The sequence below is a fragment of the Hemiscyllium ocellatum genome, chromosome 14, assembly GCF_020745735.1.
Source record: "Hemiscyllium ocellatum isolate sHemOce1 chromosome 14, sHemOce1.pat.X.cur, whole genome shotgun sequence".
NCBI lineage: Eukaryota > Metazoa > Chordata > Chondrichthyes > Orectolobiformes > Hemiscylliidae > Hemiscyllium > Hemiscyllium ocellatum.
In genome coordinates this window covers 10793454-10812220 of record NC_083414.1, presented here as the reverse complement: position 1 = coordinate 10812220, position 18767 = coordinate 10793454, and the positions used below count along the sequence as shown (strand labels likewise).

At 38.8% G+C, this 18767-nt stretch overlaps 1 protein-coding gene across 2 annotated transcripts in view; it reads right to left on the bottom strand.

Annotated features, from left to right (window-relative positions):
- Positions 1-624: 624 nt before the first annotated feature.
- Positions 625-18767, bottom strand: part of arih2 (ariadne homolog 2 (Drosophila)) — an 88042-nt gene continuing 69899 nt past the window's right edge. For both annotated transcript variants that reach the window (XM_060835353.1, XM_060835354.1), the window contains exons 14-15: positions 12161-12244; positions 625-10101 (exon numbers count right to left, since the gene is read on the bottom strand). In XM_060835353.1, coding sequence (XP_060691336.1) covers positions 10024-10101; positions 12161-12244 — 162 coding nt within the window. In that variant the 3' untranslated portion in view covers positions 625-10023. The remainder of the gene's footprint in view (positions 10102-12160; positions 12245-18767) is intronic.

The following is an 18767-nucleotide window of genomic DNA, read 5'->3' as shown; positions in this document are numbered from 1 at the left end:
TCAATGAGATTACCCCTTATCCTTCTAAGTTCTAAAACAAATTGGCCTAGTTTGTGTAATTTCTTCTTATTATGTAACCCTTGAAGTCCAGACATCATGCTTGCAAAACTACACTGCATCTCCAAAACCAATATATCCTTCCTCAGGTGCAGTGCCCAGATCTGCTCACATATGCCAAACCCCAAAATAGGATTTTGTATAATTGAGGCATAACATCCGTGTCCTTATATCGAGAGGACTGGCGCATAAAGGCCAGAATTCCATCCATCATCTTGACTATTCACAGCATCTGCTTGTGGCATTTTAAACACCTATACACCTTAACTCAAGTCTCATTGGACATCCACTGTACTTAACTTTGTACCATCTAGAATTATCCACGATCGATCCAAAATGGATTATTCTCTTACCGTGCCTTTCGTTTGTAACCACTTATAGCAGCACTAGGGAAACAACCACTGCACAAGAACAGCCCTCTCTTTCCCTTGTAAACTGACCCATTTCTCCTGAATTAAATCCATAGTATTCACCACAATTATATGTAAAACATTTCAGATTTAATTTTTCTTAAAACTATCGTACAAAGAAAATACAAAATAAGCAGGAAATCAAAGGACACTAGTATTTAAGAAATTGTTCAAACTATTTATTTCAAATAATCCAGCTCAAACATCAGTGTGTGCAGAGACAGTTAAGGAGAAGTCTCTTCAATCAAGCCAAGCTGGAGGCTGGAGTGGGAACAAAACTTTAAACAGTGGAGCCTCAGTAAAACACACAGGTAACCAAAAACATGGTTATTCTCTCCAGCTAGCCACATTTTTAAAAAAAAAGTGAAACCTCAAATAAACTTCACTTACTACATCTGTGACTTGTCATAAATATCTAGTTCTCTATATAAAGTTCAAGGTAGAACAGCATTCATGCATAACTCTCCTCGGTGTGAAGGAGACAGTCAATTCCATACTGTGAGCACGCCTTTCACACGTCTTGGGGATATAAATGGGTGCATTGAAATAGCCAAATCTGTGCAAGCCTTATTCAATCAGCTGTTGATTCTCATACAGTGACAAATATTGGGAAGTTAATTAGCAATTAGAAATTAATTCTCTAGTGTTTGACCTCATGAGAATGCAAACTTGAAAACAACTGCAAAACATGCCTACATTGGAAAAAATAGGAGTGCAAATGATTTTTCAAAAATAAAAGTTGACAGTTGCTAAAAATAAAAAAAATGACGTTTATAAATTTACACTGGGTGCATGTTTAAATATTTATGCTGTATAACGAATTTAATGCATTGATAATGAACTTAAAATTCTTGGTTTATATATAAAAAAACAAATCTAAGCAGCCCTACACAGCACACTGAAGAGCAGGTTTCCAAGCATACCTCTTAATATCTCATTGTACACAGTAATCATTTGGAAAAAGTAAACACACTTGTAATTGTTTCAAATACATTTGTGAACAAGGACAGCTTCGAAACACTAGAGACCCCAATAGAGAAAGAGTTATTAATTAAACTATACAGCCTCCGAAAAATAAGCACAAGCAGATACTGCCAGGACCCAACTGGGGAAAGCTGCTTGTCCCACACTGCTGTCAGACCATGAGAGAACATCAGTATCAATGAGGATGATGCGTGTTCCCAGGCCTGAATCAGCTCATGCTCCCAAACAGAGGTTGAGCATGTAAAAAAGGAACAGGAGCCAGGGCAACAGGTTGTCCGAAATTGTAAATAGGTTTTACAACTGAAAATCCTTCAATCTTGTATCTTGTTTGGAAATGGACAAGAGATTGCACTTAAGAAAAATCAGACAGATACAGCACAAAAGGCGGCCATTTGACCCATCATGTCTGTGCCAACTCTTTGGTACATCTGCCCAGTGAGTCCCACATCTCTGCTCTTTCCCAAAAAACCCTACTGACTTTTTCCCTTCAAATAGTTAATTTTGAAAATACTCAAATATGCTCGGTCATGCAATAGATTTCAACACAATGGATTTTCAAAATGGCATTAAATCATAGCTCAGCCAAAGAATAAATTTGGTTTCTTCAAAAATATTTGTTTTCTCTAAATGCTGGTTTCCACAATCCAAAAAGGGCTCTGTCCTTTACAAACTAAAGCTCAGAACAAGTACAACATGCACTCCCCCTCACAATAAATAAATCACATTCTGGAGAAGAAGTCAAACAAATCTACAGAAGCAAAGCAGACAAGATTCCTGGGCTCAAATATTGTTCCAATTTGGATGAGTAAACTTTTTTTTAAATGCACAATACTGATTATCACCCATTCCCCACCAAAAAGGGCTAAAATACTCAACAGGAAAAGAATTATACATGTTCCAGTTGAAACTGTATTAATCTAGCAGCTAAACTTTTAAAAATCTGGAAAGGGCCATCAGTGCCCTCTTCAATCATTGATAAAGAGTAACATAACTACAGGTGTATAATGATTGTGAACATTCAGTGGAGGGGGCAAAGGGGTAAGGATTTCGTGGTACAACACATCAATATTGCATACCAGCAAGTATTGCTCTTAAAAAATGTACAGCTCTGTGAACAGAAAGCATTGCCTGAGATATAAACAGTTCTACAGACCTGCACAAGTTAACATCAAGGGTGAGAGACAAGATTGCTGAGGGGCAACTCCAATCCTGAAAGTTAACAGCAAAACAAAAATTCTCCGCCACTTTCAGGAATTAATCTTTCACACTGGATTTCAAAGATACACCTTCAAAAGCAAAGTTCATGAAAATACAAATACATATTTGCAACAGCTTTTCTCTCCCTGCCATACCATCCCACCGTCAAAGACAAAGTAACAAACATCTATGGTCAGTCACAAAGCACTGCAATTTATAAATATCAGAATTTTGTTTTGAGTGTCAGACAGGGTAGCAAGGTGTTGGAGGAGACAATAGACTTGCATTTCTGGAGCAATGTTTACAACTTCAAGGCATCCCAACAGCATTTTATTTCTGAAGTGTAAACATTGTTTTATTGAAGCAAACACACCAAGCTCCATAAATAGCAATGTGATAATGGTGGTCTTTATAATGATGCTCATTGAATGATAACCATTAGCTAGGACAAGCAGATGAACTTCCCTGAACCACTTCAAAGTCAACCTTGAGATCTTTTAGGGCTGAGCACACACATGGGTCCCAGCATGGCATCTTATCAGAAAGTTAGCATTCCTCAGTTCTGTACTAGATACTGTGCTGAAGTACCTGGAAAAGAACTCCAATCCCACAACCTTCAGACAGTGGAGGAAGTGCTCCTAACTTGAGCCAGAACTGATGCCCACGCTCAGCGGGGTTATACTGGGTGGTGAAGCAGAGGAAGGGGTGAGGGAAAAGAGAAACATTCCCACAGCTGAACAAAAAGGTTGCTGCAAGGCAGCTTGAATCATGTCTAAATCTAAGTCAGTGAAATACATTGAGCTCAGATATTCAATAACTTGACAGGAACCCTTTCATACAGTCCACCCAAAACAACAATTTTTTTTTGTTCTGTCACATGCAAGTTTAAAAAAGGTGGAAAAATTCCAAATTTAAAAAACTGCTGGAAGGAACCAGCAGGCTAATACACCAAGTTTTGCACCTTCATAAAACATTTAAATTATATTTCCAACTGTTGGAAGAAACATCAAGATTTAAAGAGGTAAACACATTAAGCTGTTAAACATTTTATACTGTACTTAGGAAAGGTAATTTGAGGTTTTCGTTAAAGTGAGCGGCTTTGTTCAAATAATCCTTTACTACTGCCTGACCTACAAGCAGTACTAAATTAACTTGATTGGAACTATGCTATTAGTGATATTTATTAGTTCACTGTTAAATTTTTGTCCACAAGTGTCTGTCTTAGAAAGCTTTTAAATTCTTCTATCCCTATAAAATTCTGTACTTCTCCAGTCCCTTCCTCCTCAGCATTCATGATTTTCATCCCTCCACTAATGATGACCATGTCTACAGCTACTCAGGCTCTAAACTCAAGAATTTCCTTTTAAAATTTCTCCTACCTCCTTTAAGACACCTCCTAACATGTCTCTTTGACAAAGCCTTTAGTCACCAACACTAATGTCTCTCTCGATAACTCTGTGAAATTCTTGTGAGTGACTATTCTATTTTACATCATGATACATTTTTAGGTGCTATGCAAATGTAAGTTATTGAATTAAAAAAATTTAGACCGTCTGAAGAGGCACTGGGATCCAAGTGTTCATACATCCTCTCCCTCAGTCAAAAGTATACTCGGACTTAAAAAGAAAGAAAAAGTTAAATCAATACTGATGTCATATCAAGTGATTTATATTCTGGTAGCAATTCCCCACCTTAAGGGTAATTAAGGATGGGCAATCATAACACCCACATTTCCATAAAGGAATAAAACATCACTGGTTGCCTTCTCACAGATTTTTTTCATAGCAGCAGTGAAAATTCTCAATCCCAACTCATAAGTGGCAACAGATAACTTGGCATAGCCACAGAACTACTCTATTTCAATGTATAAGACCACATCACATTTTCTTCCAAGTATCATAGCTACAGCATACAGAGAAATAGAACAGCACCTTCAGAATTAGGGAATCAAGATTGTGGTATTGATGCCTTCAGCACATTTGAGGTGCGCTGAGGAAAAAGCACCAGGGCAATACATCTGTAAAATGTACTAGTGAATGTCAGTGATGTGCAGTTATCCCCTGGAAATATATTTCATGGCTTGATTATGGTTTGGGTCTACACATTGAAGGAGATTAATCAGAAAGCAGACAGTGGAACTATTTCACTAATCCAAGATCAGCAAATCAGAAATGGAAGTGTGCACAAAATTGTAAAATCTGGAAAACTGAAAATAAGCAATCGAGTTAACAATTATCAAGCTGCAGAGAGAGTAACACTGGACTCTAGATGTTAATTCTGTTTTTCTCTCTCCACAGATGTAGCCAGACGTCATAGACTCAGACATTTACAACACAGGAAGCCACTGTGTCTGTATTGGTGAAAGATCTGACTACACTGCTCTCAATTTTCAAGCTCTTCACCCATAGCCCTGGAGGCTATGACAGCACAAATGAATAAATTTTAGGACTGCTGCTGACTCAAATATCCTTTCAGGCAGAGAGTTCCAAGCTCCCTCCACCCCTCTGAGCTAAAAAGAAGTTCTCACCTTGCCTCTTTGGCTGAAGAGTTTCTTCAACACTGTCTGTATTTCAGATCAGCAATACCTGCAGTAGCTTGCTCTTAATTATACAGCTTGTTTCTAAACATTTGGAGGCCACTGAATCCTAACGGAACAAGAGTTAGTTCAAGAGTTAAATACATGTCCATGTAACCCACTGAACAAGGAATAAGCTCCTAAAGAAACTCCACTGATCCGCATTATATTCTCTTCGGCATGGCTACAGTACTGAACAATTAAAAACTAATCTTGCTTTTGTTCAAAATAGTACCAGAAGTTCTTTGCACTCCAACACTCAAATACTGGAAGGTGTTCGGAAAACATGAGCAACCCGCAACGAACTACATCTGAAGAAGCACGAATTTACCACCTCTGCCAAAACGTATTGGTGCCAACTTGTTAAATAGACTCAACAACAACATTAACTCAAATTCTTTGAGAAAGATGACACGTCATCAACACCTGCTGTTTTATTTGTCCAATACTCATGAACAAACTTCTGGCACCAGCACTACTGAATCCAGCACCCCATCCCCATATCAGGTGAACGGTGGCCATTATTCCCTTGGGTATACAGCTTTGCTGTGGGTTAAAGAAGTTGGATTCAACAGGTTAGGTTCCAATATACTGGAATCAAAAAGGAAGTAAAGCCAATATAAAATTAGAGGGGGTGCAATGGCCACTGAGAATGAAAGAACAGCATTGGCAGATTTGAATTCTTTAGTAGAGTGAATATCATATTTGTGAAGCGTGGTATTTTTGTGCCAATAAACACAATCTTCAGATCTTTAAATCTTCTTCAGCATGCTGCATGGACATTAACAGTCTGCTCACAAATTCAGGAAGCAGTAAACACACCCAGAATGGAGGACAACAAGGTCTGATGAGAAAACCGCTTCTTATTTCCTTTCAACTTAAGAGTTAATCTTTCCCCCAGTGTATGATCGAGCAAAAGGCGAGATTAGGAATAGGATGTAAAATTACAGAAAGACTGAGAGGACAGTGGGAAAAGGGGAAGGAAGAACTATCTGGATGACCTTTTCAAAGGGTCAGCACAGGTACAGTGATTTGAATGGCCTCTGTACCCAACAATTCTAGGATGAGGATACTGAATGACACAACATCAACCATAATCTTAAAAGAAAATCTTAAAATTGAAAATTAGAACAGTTCCTACTCCTTGCAGACAAACCTGCCTCACCTTTTCACCCGATTTGACAGGCCTGGAATAATCTCGTTGTGGCTCCAACAATGATCCACATTATACTCCCTTCTGCTTGGCTACAATGCTGGATTATTAGAAATTTGCTCATCTATACTTGTTGAAAATGCCACAAGAGGAAGTGAATTCTCCTAAGACACAGGCAAAACACAACAGCTCTGGTCAACAAATCTATCAAATTAGTGTTAAGGAGTAGCTGCAACTTGACACAATAATGTTCAATATTTATCTGAGAGGATAAATGAAATCATCCACAATGACATCTCATGCACTTAAACTCAATCTTGACTCACATAAGTCAGAATTAGTTACAAGGTGGTCTTGAGTACAACAATTAAAGTTCAGGGTGGTGAATTTGAAAAAGAGATATTCCCAAAAGTCTGCCATGATCTTGGTGGAAGAAATTCACTCAGAGCGAGAAGCTATTCATAAACACAGGGAAGGCAAGCAATGAGCAGACAGTGAGGTTAAACATGCGCTCAGCTCATAAACACATTGTTTGGTAGGTCAACAAGAACGGGACTCAAGGTTATCAATACAGATTTTCCAAAATAAAAGTGTGGGGGTGAGTGCTTTACTTGAAGAAGATAAAGAGCAAAAGACAGACAGTTACACATTTGATTGTTTTAGAAAAGGCCACTACTTATAAATGTGCAGGTTGAAAGGGGTGTCGAAGCAGGTTCAACATTAACTTTTATAAGAGAATGAGAAAACTAATGGAGAATGTAAAACTGAAATACAAATAAAAATATTTACACAACGTTGGTGAAGGAGTGCAGGAGGAGAGGGTTTAAATTGGATATCGCTAGCACAGGTGCATTAGACAAATGATTTTCTATGATTCCATATGTGTTACATGATGGGCTAACATGCACCTGCAGGTCAGCATTATTGCTTAGCAATTATAATACCTGGAAAAACATGTGAAGATGAAAGGATTGTGTTAATTTGAAAATTTCCAAACTAAAAGTAATAAGTTCAGCTCAGAGAAAACAAACAGGCAACTTGATGCTTTTACAGAATATGTAGCATTATGTCTTAGTTAACAGGCAACATAAGACAAAATATTGAAAGCCAATTATAGCTACTTAACCTAAATACTAAAAATCACTACACCAGGTTATAGTCCAACAGCTTTATTTTTAATTTTGTACAGCCCAGTCCAACACCAGCACCTCCAAATCATGGAGCTTCCAAATAAACCTATTGGACTATAAACTGGTGTTGTGTGATTTTTAACTTCGTACACTCCAGTCCAACACCTCCAAATCATCACCTAAATGCTTCATTTTGGATGGTACATTTATAGAAGTCAGCCACAAACACTTAATTGCCACAGAATAACAAGCTTTTAGCAGGGGTGCCAACCCTTCAGAACTGCCCTGGAGTCTCTAGGAACTTAATTTATAGGATGATGCTATCAGCAAACTAGACAGAAAAATCATTAGCCCCTCAAAAATATGAAGGCTTTCCTTCCTCTGCCAGTTTCTTGGAACATTGGCTTAGTAATTAGATTAAATAATGAGAAACGGTTTGACAGTTAAGAATTATTGATTCAGGAATGAACAGTCTGTTTGCTTTCAAGTGGGATGGGGGCCAGCAGTAAGTATCTTAGACAATCAATGAAATGGTTGGGGAGCTGGAAACACAAACGTGAGATGCAACCTTCAAAATTGCGTTGGCCAATGTAACTTTCAGTCAGAACCTGAGCCACTGTGTTGCAAGTTTGTTTCTGAGAGATCGTCCCCTACAGCCGTGCAAAACCTGAAATTAAAATAGAAACAGGAAGCAAAAGGGTCTTTAATGTAGATGAGGATGAGATTGGAATAACATCAGGGTTAAGAGGGCAGCAGCTACAAGGCAATAAATCAATCAGAGGGCTTCGGTGACACTGCTAACCTTGAGCATGCACATTAACAAGCTCAAGATTAAACCGTCGCCAAAACATCCAACTACGTGCACTACAGAATTGAAAAAAAACTTAACGAAATTAATGTTAGGTGCATTGGGGGAAAGTGGGCAAAGGAAGGGCAAAATCACAGGTCTGATTCTTTAGCCACCGAACTTCCAACTTCTACCTCATTAGGAGGAAGAAAAATTATAATCAGACAGAGTTTGTAGCAGCTAATCCAATCCGTGTGACATTGGCTATGGCATCAAGTATCAGCTTAGCATGCAGTTGGAGTATCACAGTCACCCAACACTGGGAGCAAGCTAATTTCTCATGGCACTTGGCCAGAGAAAGAACACTAATCAAAAAGAATAAAAACTAGGAGCAAATTCAGCTCAGTGCAGGTGCACAGTATTCCTGTCACAGTGAGAGGGAAGGGAATCTGGGAAGGTTTCAGACAATGGCAAGCAAGTGGAATTAAATAACTTTCTTTTATATATCAATAATGAACAATACAGTGGTTCTAATGCTGCAGAAAGCACAAGTATTTGAAAACATTACAGAAGTTGTATCACCTTTTGTTGCAATCTTTCGGAAATAAAAAAGATACACATCATAAATAGCCCCCAAAAAACGTATTGAGTCTAATCATTGCAGATCAGAGTGCTGATTGCACTCGAGGTAGCATGACAAATTTGAAATGTATAAAAACTCATTTATTATATATCCGTAAATGCAACTAGGGTCCCATCTCAACAATAGCAAGTACATCAACTAAACCATTACAAGATGGGAGTGAGGATAGAAGCTCAAATTACTCTTATTTTTAAAAAAGTATAAAGCATTTAAAAATCATTTTTGAAAATCAGGTAACAAGGTCACAACAAAACGCTCAGGGCAGGGGCAGGAGCCATACAAGTCAGGTACTTCATGTACCTTTTAATTCTTCACAAATCTCACTGCCTTGCAAGACAGTGTAACCAGCTGTTATTCTATTCATAGTAGAGGTAGTAACAGCGTGCACTCACTTAACTATTGCTTTCTCCTCCCTCCCACCAGTGACCAGAAATGCAGGAGAGACTTGTTCTACAAAAGGCATTAAGGAAGCACCCCTCAGAATACAGCACCTCATGTCGACAGATCATCATCTGTCATCAACACCCTACCTTAAATCCGCCTGAAAAAATTGCTCCGACACAAAGCTGACTACATACGCACATTAACACAAGATATCAGAAAGCCAAATTATTCCCAAATGACTTCTTTTGAAGCAGTCTGCGCTTTCCCAACAAATGCCTAAGCAGAGTGCCCTGGTGCCAGTATGCACTATAATTAGGTTGTGCCACGAATGCCCCAAAAGTTTTGTTCGAGTGAAAATATACATAAAAAGTCTGTGGGGAAGCTGAGACTTCTGCAATCCTTCCAGTCTCTGTGAAAGCATTTGTAAAAGCCCAGGTTTCTTAAAACGTTTAAACAATCTCATTTTTCAATGTTAGCACATATTATTTTCTCTTTCTTTAAAAAAAAAATACATTTTTTCTTCTAAAAATAAGTCTAACACTATTGCAGCTCATGAAGGGAATTACCCATGAGCATTGCTGACTATTCCAGCAAACAAAAAAGAAAATCAAAGGAACGGCAGATGAAAACAAAAACAAGGAACTAAAACAGTATTTTGTCTTCTTCCCCAGCCAACGCCTTTTACGATGTGGCACCACATCCTTTAGTCTGATGTGTCATGAAAATCCTTAAGCAGTGTTCTACGCCTCTGTTCTGCTATATGCATTTGATTCTCTAGATCCTGAAAAGCAAAATAAAACAAAAATATTCAATGTACAGACAAATGCTTCCAGTAAATGCACAAACCTAAACTAAAACATCTAACTGAATTTTCTCCACCTGAATTCTGTTGTTTCAAAAGGAACAATGTGCTTTAAATTATTAGTTACCAACTGCATATGTGGGTTATTCCTAAATTCTGCTTTTGAATGCAGTCAGTTCTGCTAGTAAAGACATATGTTACTTTGCACAGAAGATCCAAGAAATAACAAATGAAATTGAATGACCAATTAGTCCATTCTGATGAGACTACTGAGAAATTATTCTGGCCAAAATATTCAGATAACTCTTATCCTATTATAATTAGCTAATCAAACACAAAGTTTCACGCTTGGACCTGGGAAGGACTTGGTGATACAGACAAATTTACTAAAGTAAATGGGGATAAGACAAGGATATGCCATTTTTAATTCTCCTGTGGACCGAGGAGCAATACAAACATCATGGCTGAATGGTTGACCATCGGAAATGTTTGTGTTTTAGTAAAATGCAATATAATGTTTACAAAGTAATACTGGTGGATTAAAGTTCAGAACTTTGGGTTGTATCCCCACATCGTAAATTATTTAAACATACATAAATATGTATAATAAATATTGCACATGTTTAATAAGTACTGTATAATTCTACTGGAAAATTATGGTATAATAAGCCTTATTAGAGTGATCAATATTGGGTTATTATTAGTCTGCAAGAACAGAACAATTATTTCAAGAACTTTCCAGAGAAATTACAATGCCGAATATACGCCACAAATTTAACTCAAAACTGGATTTAGGAGAACCCAGAGAAATCTGGAATATGGAATCCCAGAAATGGTTGACATGCTCTTTATTCACCTCATATGCTATGAGGAAACTAAATCTTAAAGACTACCATTTCTAAGGTTTAGTTCAAGCATATTTTGGTACCATGTTACCCAGTTGCAGAGTTTAGAACTGGAGGTCAGTCTCAGAATGAGGAGTAAACTATTGAGGACTGAAGAGAAATTTCTTCACTCAGTTGGGTGGTCAGCTTTCGAAATTCGTTAGCTGAGAGTTATGGACACTTGATCATTAAGTATATTCAAGGCTGAGATTGACAAATTCTGGGACACAAAGGAAATCAAGGAATACAGGACTAGGTCAACAAATTGGAATTGTACAGCCGGCTTTTGAACTATAGATTCCATACAGAAAGACGATCAGATATGAACCTTTTGAGTGACTGAGCAGGCTGGAAACTGAGCTTTCACACTTGTCTATAATATACTCTCAATAAACAGTTTGATTTTTCTGGACAAGCTAGGAAAGGTTAAACTCCAAGATTCACAAACCTAGCTTAAGGAATATAATTAGCTTTTGAACTGTACAAAAAGCAGATGGGCTACAACAGTCTTCAAATGTTATGTTTTACTAATTCAAGTACACCTGTAAAATATCTGAATGGTCATACCATGGCCCATCATTTACCAGAGGAATCACCTTGATACTCATCTTGGCTTTAGCTTCAATAATGTATTCTGTGAGAGCCTTTTTCCTTGGATGGTGATGGCTAGCACAAGGGGACACGGCCTTAAATTGAGGGATGATCGACATTAGGTAGATGTCAGAGATAGGTCCTTTGCTCAGAGCAGTAAGGGTGGGGAATGCCCTGCCTGAAACAGTAGTAGACTCGTCAAATTTAAGGGCATTTAAATGGTCATTGGATAAATGTATGCATAATAATGGAACAGTGTAGGTTAGATGGGCTTCAGACTGGTTTCACAGGTTGACGCAACATCAAGTGCTGAAGGACCTGTACTGCGCTATAATGTTCTATGTCTCAAAATTAAGCTGTTTGTACTAACCTGTTCCACATCAACAACAGATCAATGTCCAGCAACTTCTACACAAACTCCATACCAGCATGATACATTGCTCATACTTTCACTATTGAGTTCCCATGTTTCAATGTTAATTGATTATTGGTCTTCGCTGTACACGTAGTTCTTGCACTCAGAGGCATTTAGATAAATGAGTTTCCTTGAGTACACTGCTTACCCCTCGGTCATAACTGTCTGCTCGCTCCACCTTCCAAGACAAGTTCTCAATCTCTGCTTCCAGCTGTGCTTGCTGGTATTCAAACTGGAAAGGATATTTAATAGAGTTAGTGAAATACTTGAAAAACATCCATAGAGAACCAAAACGGAATGCTTTTCTTTGATTTACAGATCAAAACTTAACAGTACATGAAGAGACCAAAAGCCTGTCATGCACACGCTGGATCTTTGTAAAAGTCATTATGCAGAGACCCAGTGCAACATCTTTTGTCCATAATGCTGCTCGTTTTACATTCATAAGTACTGACTAAAATCCAGATGTTGCATTTTGGTAAGAAAAGGACAGGACTTATACAGTTAATGGCAGGGCCCTGGGCAGCGTTGTTCAGCAAAGACTGAGGGGCTCAGGAACATAGTTCATTGGAAGTGGAGTTGCAGGTAGACAGGGTGGCATTTGACATGCTTGCCTTCATTGGTTAGAACATCGAATCTAGGAGTTGGCTGTACAGGACATTGGTTAGCCCACTTTTGGAATATTGCTTGCAATTCTAGTCACCCTGCTACAGGAAGGATATTAGTAAATTGGAAAAGGTGCAGAAAAGATGTATCAGGACTGCAGAGCTTGAGATATCAGGAGAAGCTGAATAGTCTGGGACTTTTTTCCCTACAGCATAGGAGATTGAGGAGTGACCTTTATTATAGAGTGGAGGTTGACCTCTCACCTTGAGAACTAAAACTGAATCACCCAAAGAGGAGCACCTCACCCTTTAATCTGGTAAAGGTCACATGAGAAGGGATGTAATCCACTTTTTTCAGCAACTTCAAGCTGTTAAGTAAAAGAAATACCTGACGCTCACTTTACAATCCACTAGTAACAATTTATTTATGTCTAGCAGTGAACAAATTAATTATTTACAGACTGAATAAATCCCTTCTGACTACTAACTACTCCCAAATAAAACAAGATTCTAATGGTATGCTGTTCCAATAAATACAATTCCCACTTATATAACAAAACAACAGAATTTAGTCTCTCGAAATTACAGCCAGGTTACGTGTCTTCCGGAACTTAGTGGTTTCTCCGCTGATCCTTGTGTCAGGAATGTTTACTCTGTAAAGTCTTCAGGAATTTAGATGCTGTGCCACGTTAACGTGGTAAATAGATGGTGCTTTCTCTAAGCAGATGGCAGTTAGATCTGGGGCTCTATTCAACAGCCCCCTTCTTTTATACCCATGATGATATAACAATTTCTTACAATTGGATTGGTCCTATGTTGTCAAAACTATCAGATTTAAATGTGATGGGTTTTTGGTAGCTAAGGACCAAATTTAAAACTTGGTATCTTGATAAAACTGCTGTTTAGCTTCTCAACACAAATGTTTCAATTCAGGTGCTCTCTGTTTCTGCAAACTTTAAAGCTGCTATTAGACATTCATGTTTAAAGCTAATCTCTAAACACACAAAAAAACCCTATTTTAAAGGGACTACACAATGTTTTCCCCATTTGACTATTTTACACACATCAACTTCACAACACCTTATACTGGTTTATAAAGCCATGAGGGATCAGAGATAAGGTGAACAACAAAGTACACCTCTACCTTCTCCCGAGGTAGAGGAGTTCAAAACTAGAAGGCATATGTTTAAGGTGAGAGAAGATTTAAAAGGGATTGGAGGGGCACCGTTTTCATACAGGGTGATGCACAAAGGAATGAGCTACCAGAAGAAGTGGTAGGTGCAGGGACAACTACATTTAAAAGACATTTGGACAGGTATGTGAATAGGAAAGGTTTAGAGGATTATTGGCCAAATGCAGGCAAAGGGGATTAGTTTGGTTTGAGAAAAATGGTCAGCATGGACAAGTTGGACTGAAGTGCCCATTTCCACACGATATGACTCTGAGTCTAATACTTCAACCAGTTTCAGGTGGAATTAATCAAACCCTGACAACTCTTGGGGAAAATAGAAACATCATTTTCATCTCTAGATCTCCTACCGTTGATTGTTTTAAAAAAAAGTCCTCTGATTAATGACACTCACCAAAGCAAATACCTCTCTATCAATATGCTTCCTAAATCATAACTCTTCAAAGGGCCCAAAAAACAGAAATTACTGAAATATCTCAGGTATGGCAGCATCTTCAGAGAAAACTTAGGCTTAATCTTCTGGGTCACTGGACCCAAAGTGTTCAGGGATTCACGTGCACAGATGCTGTTAGGCTGGCTGAGATTTTCCAGTAAATTGTTTTTGTTTCAGATTGACAGCATTCATAGTACTTTTGGTTTTTTATTCTTAATGGATTCTGGATTAAAATCCTGGAATTTCTTCCCTCATAGCACTGTGACTGTGCCTAGAAAACATGGACTGCAGCAGTTCATGGAAGCAGCTCAGCTCATTCCCACCAGCAACTTGAAGGACAATTAGGTCTGGGCAATAAAAGCTAGTCTATCCAGGGATGCTCACATACCAACAACAATTCAACATCTACAACCCATAGCCTTTCATTTATTCATGGACAATAAGATTTTAAAACCATTTGTTACATGACAATTTCCTAGTGCCTTACAGGTCTGGAACATTTTGCAGCTGGGTCAGACCTCATCAAAAATGCTTATCCCAGATAATCCCTGCCATAAATGAACAGTTTGGAAGCAGACCTAAGATGATGAAGTGGTTGGTCAATGATGGGTTAAGAAAGCCTTCTTTTAACCGGCACCTTTACATTAGTGCAGTGCTTATAGTCATTTCCAACACAACTGCATTTGGCACATTGCTTTGCGGGGATTAGATATGGAGTCAATCTCATCAGTCCCACTCCTGAACTTGATCCCCATCACACTGCATCTTAATTTCCCTCATGCACAACATGAGGATAGTGGAAGCAGAAATAATCAAAAGGAAATAAGGTGGACAAGTTCCTGGTTATTCCCATTTGCTGTGTAAAATGTTCCTACTCTCAATCCCCTGCATCTTTGTCCAAAATTTCTCATCTCTTCCCACTAGTCCTGGTCAAACCAGTTATTGTAAACAGCTTTGTTAGAAATATGAAATATATAAGATTGTTATGTTTTGGGTCTGCCTCTGTATTTAGGGAAAAGTGAGGGAATGAAAGGTTTTCAGATTATGAGCTCTAAATTTGGGGGCTTGGTTTCTGAAGGCTATGGAGAGCCCAGGTGGTTTGACTGATCAAAAAGTGCAAAGTAATCAAACCTGTAGAAAATGGCAAGACCATGGTTCTTGAATGTGGGCAGACAGGGAAGGGTTAGGGATGTTCGGTTTTTAAACAATGTTTAAAGCTGTTGAACTAATTCCAAAATGGAATGAAAATAGAGTTCCACAGGATAGCCGGTTTACATTTTTACCTTCATTCAAGGCCCATGAGATTCACGTTGCTATATGGAGCAACAAATGGAAAATGAGATATCGGACTTCAGGTTCTGGCAGAGAAATCCAAGAGGAGGAGAGATGGCTGTCTTCATTATGAAGAACAAAAGGGCAAAGGCTCACTTGGATTGAAGAAACCAGTTTCACAACAATTTAAATGATGCTGGAAAATTCATCTAGCACCGACTGGAACAGTACCTTTGTTCTGGTTAAGACACAACTTGGACTTGGACATGGTGAGAACCCAGGTGAATTCTGGAGAGGTTGCTATCAAATCAGAAATGATCTTCTAGAATGCTGGAACAAGTTCGAGGAGCCAAATGGCCTATTCTTGCCTCTAATTCATATCTTGTGCACACTATGGTGTCTCTATTACATTCTCATTGGGCTGCTCTTTTCCTTGAATAAAATAAAACTCATCGACTATTATATACTTAAGTTGCAACAAAATATCAAGCAGAATAAGCTAAAGAATCCATGCCTGTTGCCTCTCAAACAAATTCTGTACACATGATCATGAACGCTTCAGTAAAGAGCACAGTGGATGCAGCACATCACAGTTGGACCAGGAACATAATCATAGAAACCAAAATAAGTATGTTTTATAGGGCAGAATCATTTGAACACAGCCTGACAATTGTAACAATAAAAACAAGATACTGCAGATGCTTGAAATCTGAAACAGACAACAGAAAATGTTGACAGTACTCAGCAGATAAGGCACCAGAGACAGAAAAAGTGTTGACATTTTGACAAAAAAATAATCTGCAATTTGAACAGTTTTTCTCTCACAGATGCTGTCTGACATGCAGTGCATTTCTACTTTTTTCTATTTATGTGAACACATAAATTAAGAAAGAATGTTAATGGACACCTCACACCTGCTTGACCACTGAATAAGATCAAGCCTGGTTGTGTATTGAATTCCAAATTCCCATTTACCCCCCACAAACTTCAACTACCTCACCTAACAACAATCTATCATCGTCTAAAAGATGTTTGTCCACAACCTCAGCTGATGATGATACAAAATAATTCAGATCCCAAAGTGAAACCTGGCTTTATAGATATTAAGCTTTGTTTGTGTTACGAATTAGAGATTGTCGATGCAATATTTTTAACAAAAGAACAAAGTTTTAAGACCAAAAGGGAAAAAAAACTTAGACTATACAAGAACAAGTTGATACAATCTTATTGCAAAACGTCAAATAAAGTTTCAACCCTTTCAACTTCATCAACAACTTTAGATACTCAAGGATCAACTTCCATTTGCAAGGTTCTTGTTCAAGTGACAAACTTTATTTGGTTATCTTTCAGCAAACCTCCGCATTCACAAAAGCTAACAAACATCAATGTCTTTTCATGAGATTCTGAGACAAGCGATAACTCAGTTCACTTATTTCTTATCACGGAGTCTATGAAACACCTCTTCCACAGCTTTCTGGTTCTGAAGCTTCCTCTTAAATGACTCAGGACTTCTTTTCAAGCCAGACAGCTTTGGAGACTGCTAAGTAGCAACACCATTGCTGTCAGAGACCTGCTCTGTCCAATAGAAACTTTCACATTCCTAATCTTCCAGTTGGTTCTCTCTTCCTGGCAGGAAATGCTTCTATCCATCTCTCCCTCAACATCCCCAACCCCCTCCAGCAGCTCAGCAAGAGCCTTTTTTCCTGCTGCTCTCCTTCCAAGGTACTAATCTATTTGGCTTCACAGTTTTAAAAGCTCTCATTTAAAAGTATGGGAACTGATTCCAGACATCCTTTCATAAACGAAACTAAGTTCTTCTCTTATCCCACACAATATAAAATACATAAGCTTAAAGTATACATGCCAATAAAACAAGAATTTGACAGGGAGTCATGACTTAAAACGTTAACTTTGCTTTTCTCACCAGAAGAATGGATTGCACCTAAATTGGAAGGGGACTAATATACTGGCAGAGAAATTTGCTAGAGCTGCTCGGGAGGATTTAAACTACAATGGTGGTGGTGGTGGTGGTGGGGGTGGCCAGTGAGATAGTGAGGAAAGAGATCAATCTGAGACTGGTACAGTTGAGAACAGCAGTGGGTCAAACAGTCAGGGCGAACGGGGACAAGGTAGGACTAATAAATTAAACTGCATTTATTTCAATGCAAGGGGCCTGACGGGGAAGGCAGGTGAACTCAGGGCATGGTTAGGAATATAGGACTGGGATCTCATAGCAATTACAGAAACATGACTCAGGGATGGGCAGGACTGGCAGCTTAATGTTCCAGAATACAAATGGTACAGCAAGGATAGAAAGGGAGGCAAGAGAGGAGGGGGAGTGGCATTTATGATAAAGGATAGCATTACAGCTGCGCTGAGGGAGGATATTCCCAGAAATACATCCAGGGAAGTTATTTGGGTTGAACTGAGAAATAAGAAAGGGATGATCGCCTTAATGGGATTGTATTATAGACATCCTAATGGTCAGAGGGAAATTAGAAACAAATTTGTCAGGAGATCTCAGCTATCTGTCAGAATAATAGGGTGATTATGGTAGGGGATTTTAACTTTCCAAACATACACTGGCACCATGGGCGGCACGGTGGCACTGCTGCCTCACAGCGCCTGAGATCCAGGTTCAATTCCCGACTCAGGCGACTGACTGTGTGGAGTTTGCACGTTCTCCCCGTGTCTGCGTGGGTTTCCTCCGGGTGTTCCGGTTTCCTCCCACGGTCCAAAGATGTGCGGGTCAGGTGAATTGGCCATGCTAAATTGCCCGTAGTGTTAGGTAAGGGGTAAATGTAGGGGTTTGGGTGGGTTCCGCTTCGGTGGGTCAGTGTGGACTTGTTGGGCCGAAGGGCCTGTTTCCACACTGTAAATCATCTAATCTAATCTAATCTAATCTAATCTAATCTGTCATAGTGTTAAAGGCTTATAAAATGGAGAGGAATTTGTTAAGTGCATACAAGACAATTTTCTGATTCAGTATGTGCATGCACCTACCAGAGAAGGTGCAAAACTTGACCTACTCTTGGGAAATAAGGCAGGGCAGGTGACTGAGGTGTCAGTGGGGGAGCACTTTGGGGCCAGTGACCATAATTCTATTCGATTTAAAATAGTGATGGAAAAGGATAGACCAGATCTAAAAGTTGAAGTTCTAAATTGGAGAAAGGCCAATTTTGACGTTGTTAGGCAAGAACTTTCGAAAGTTGATTGAGGGCAGATGCTCACAGGTAAAGGGACAGCTGGAAAATGG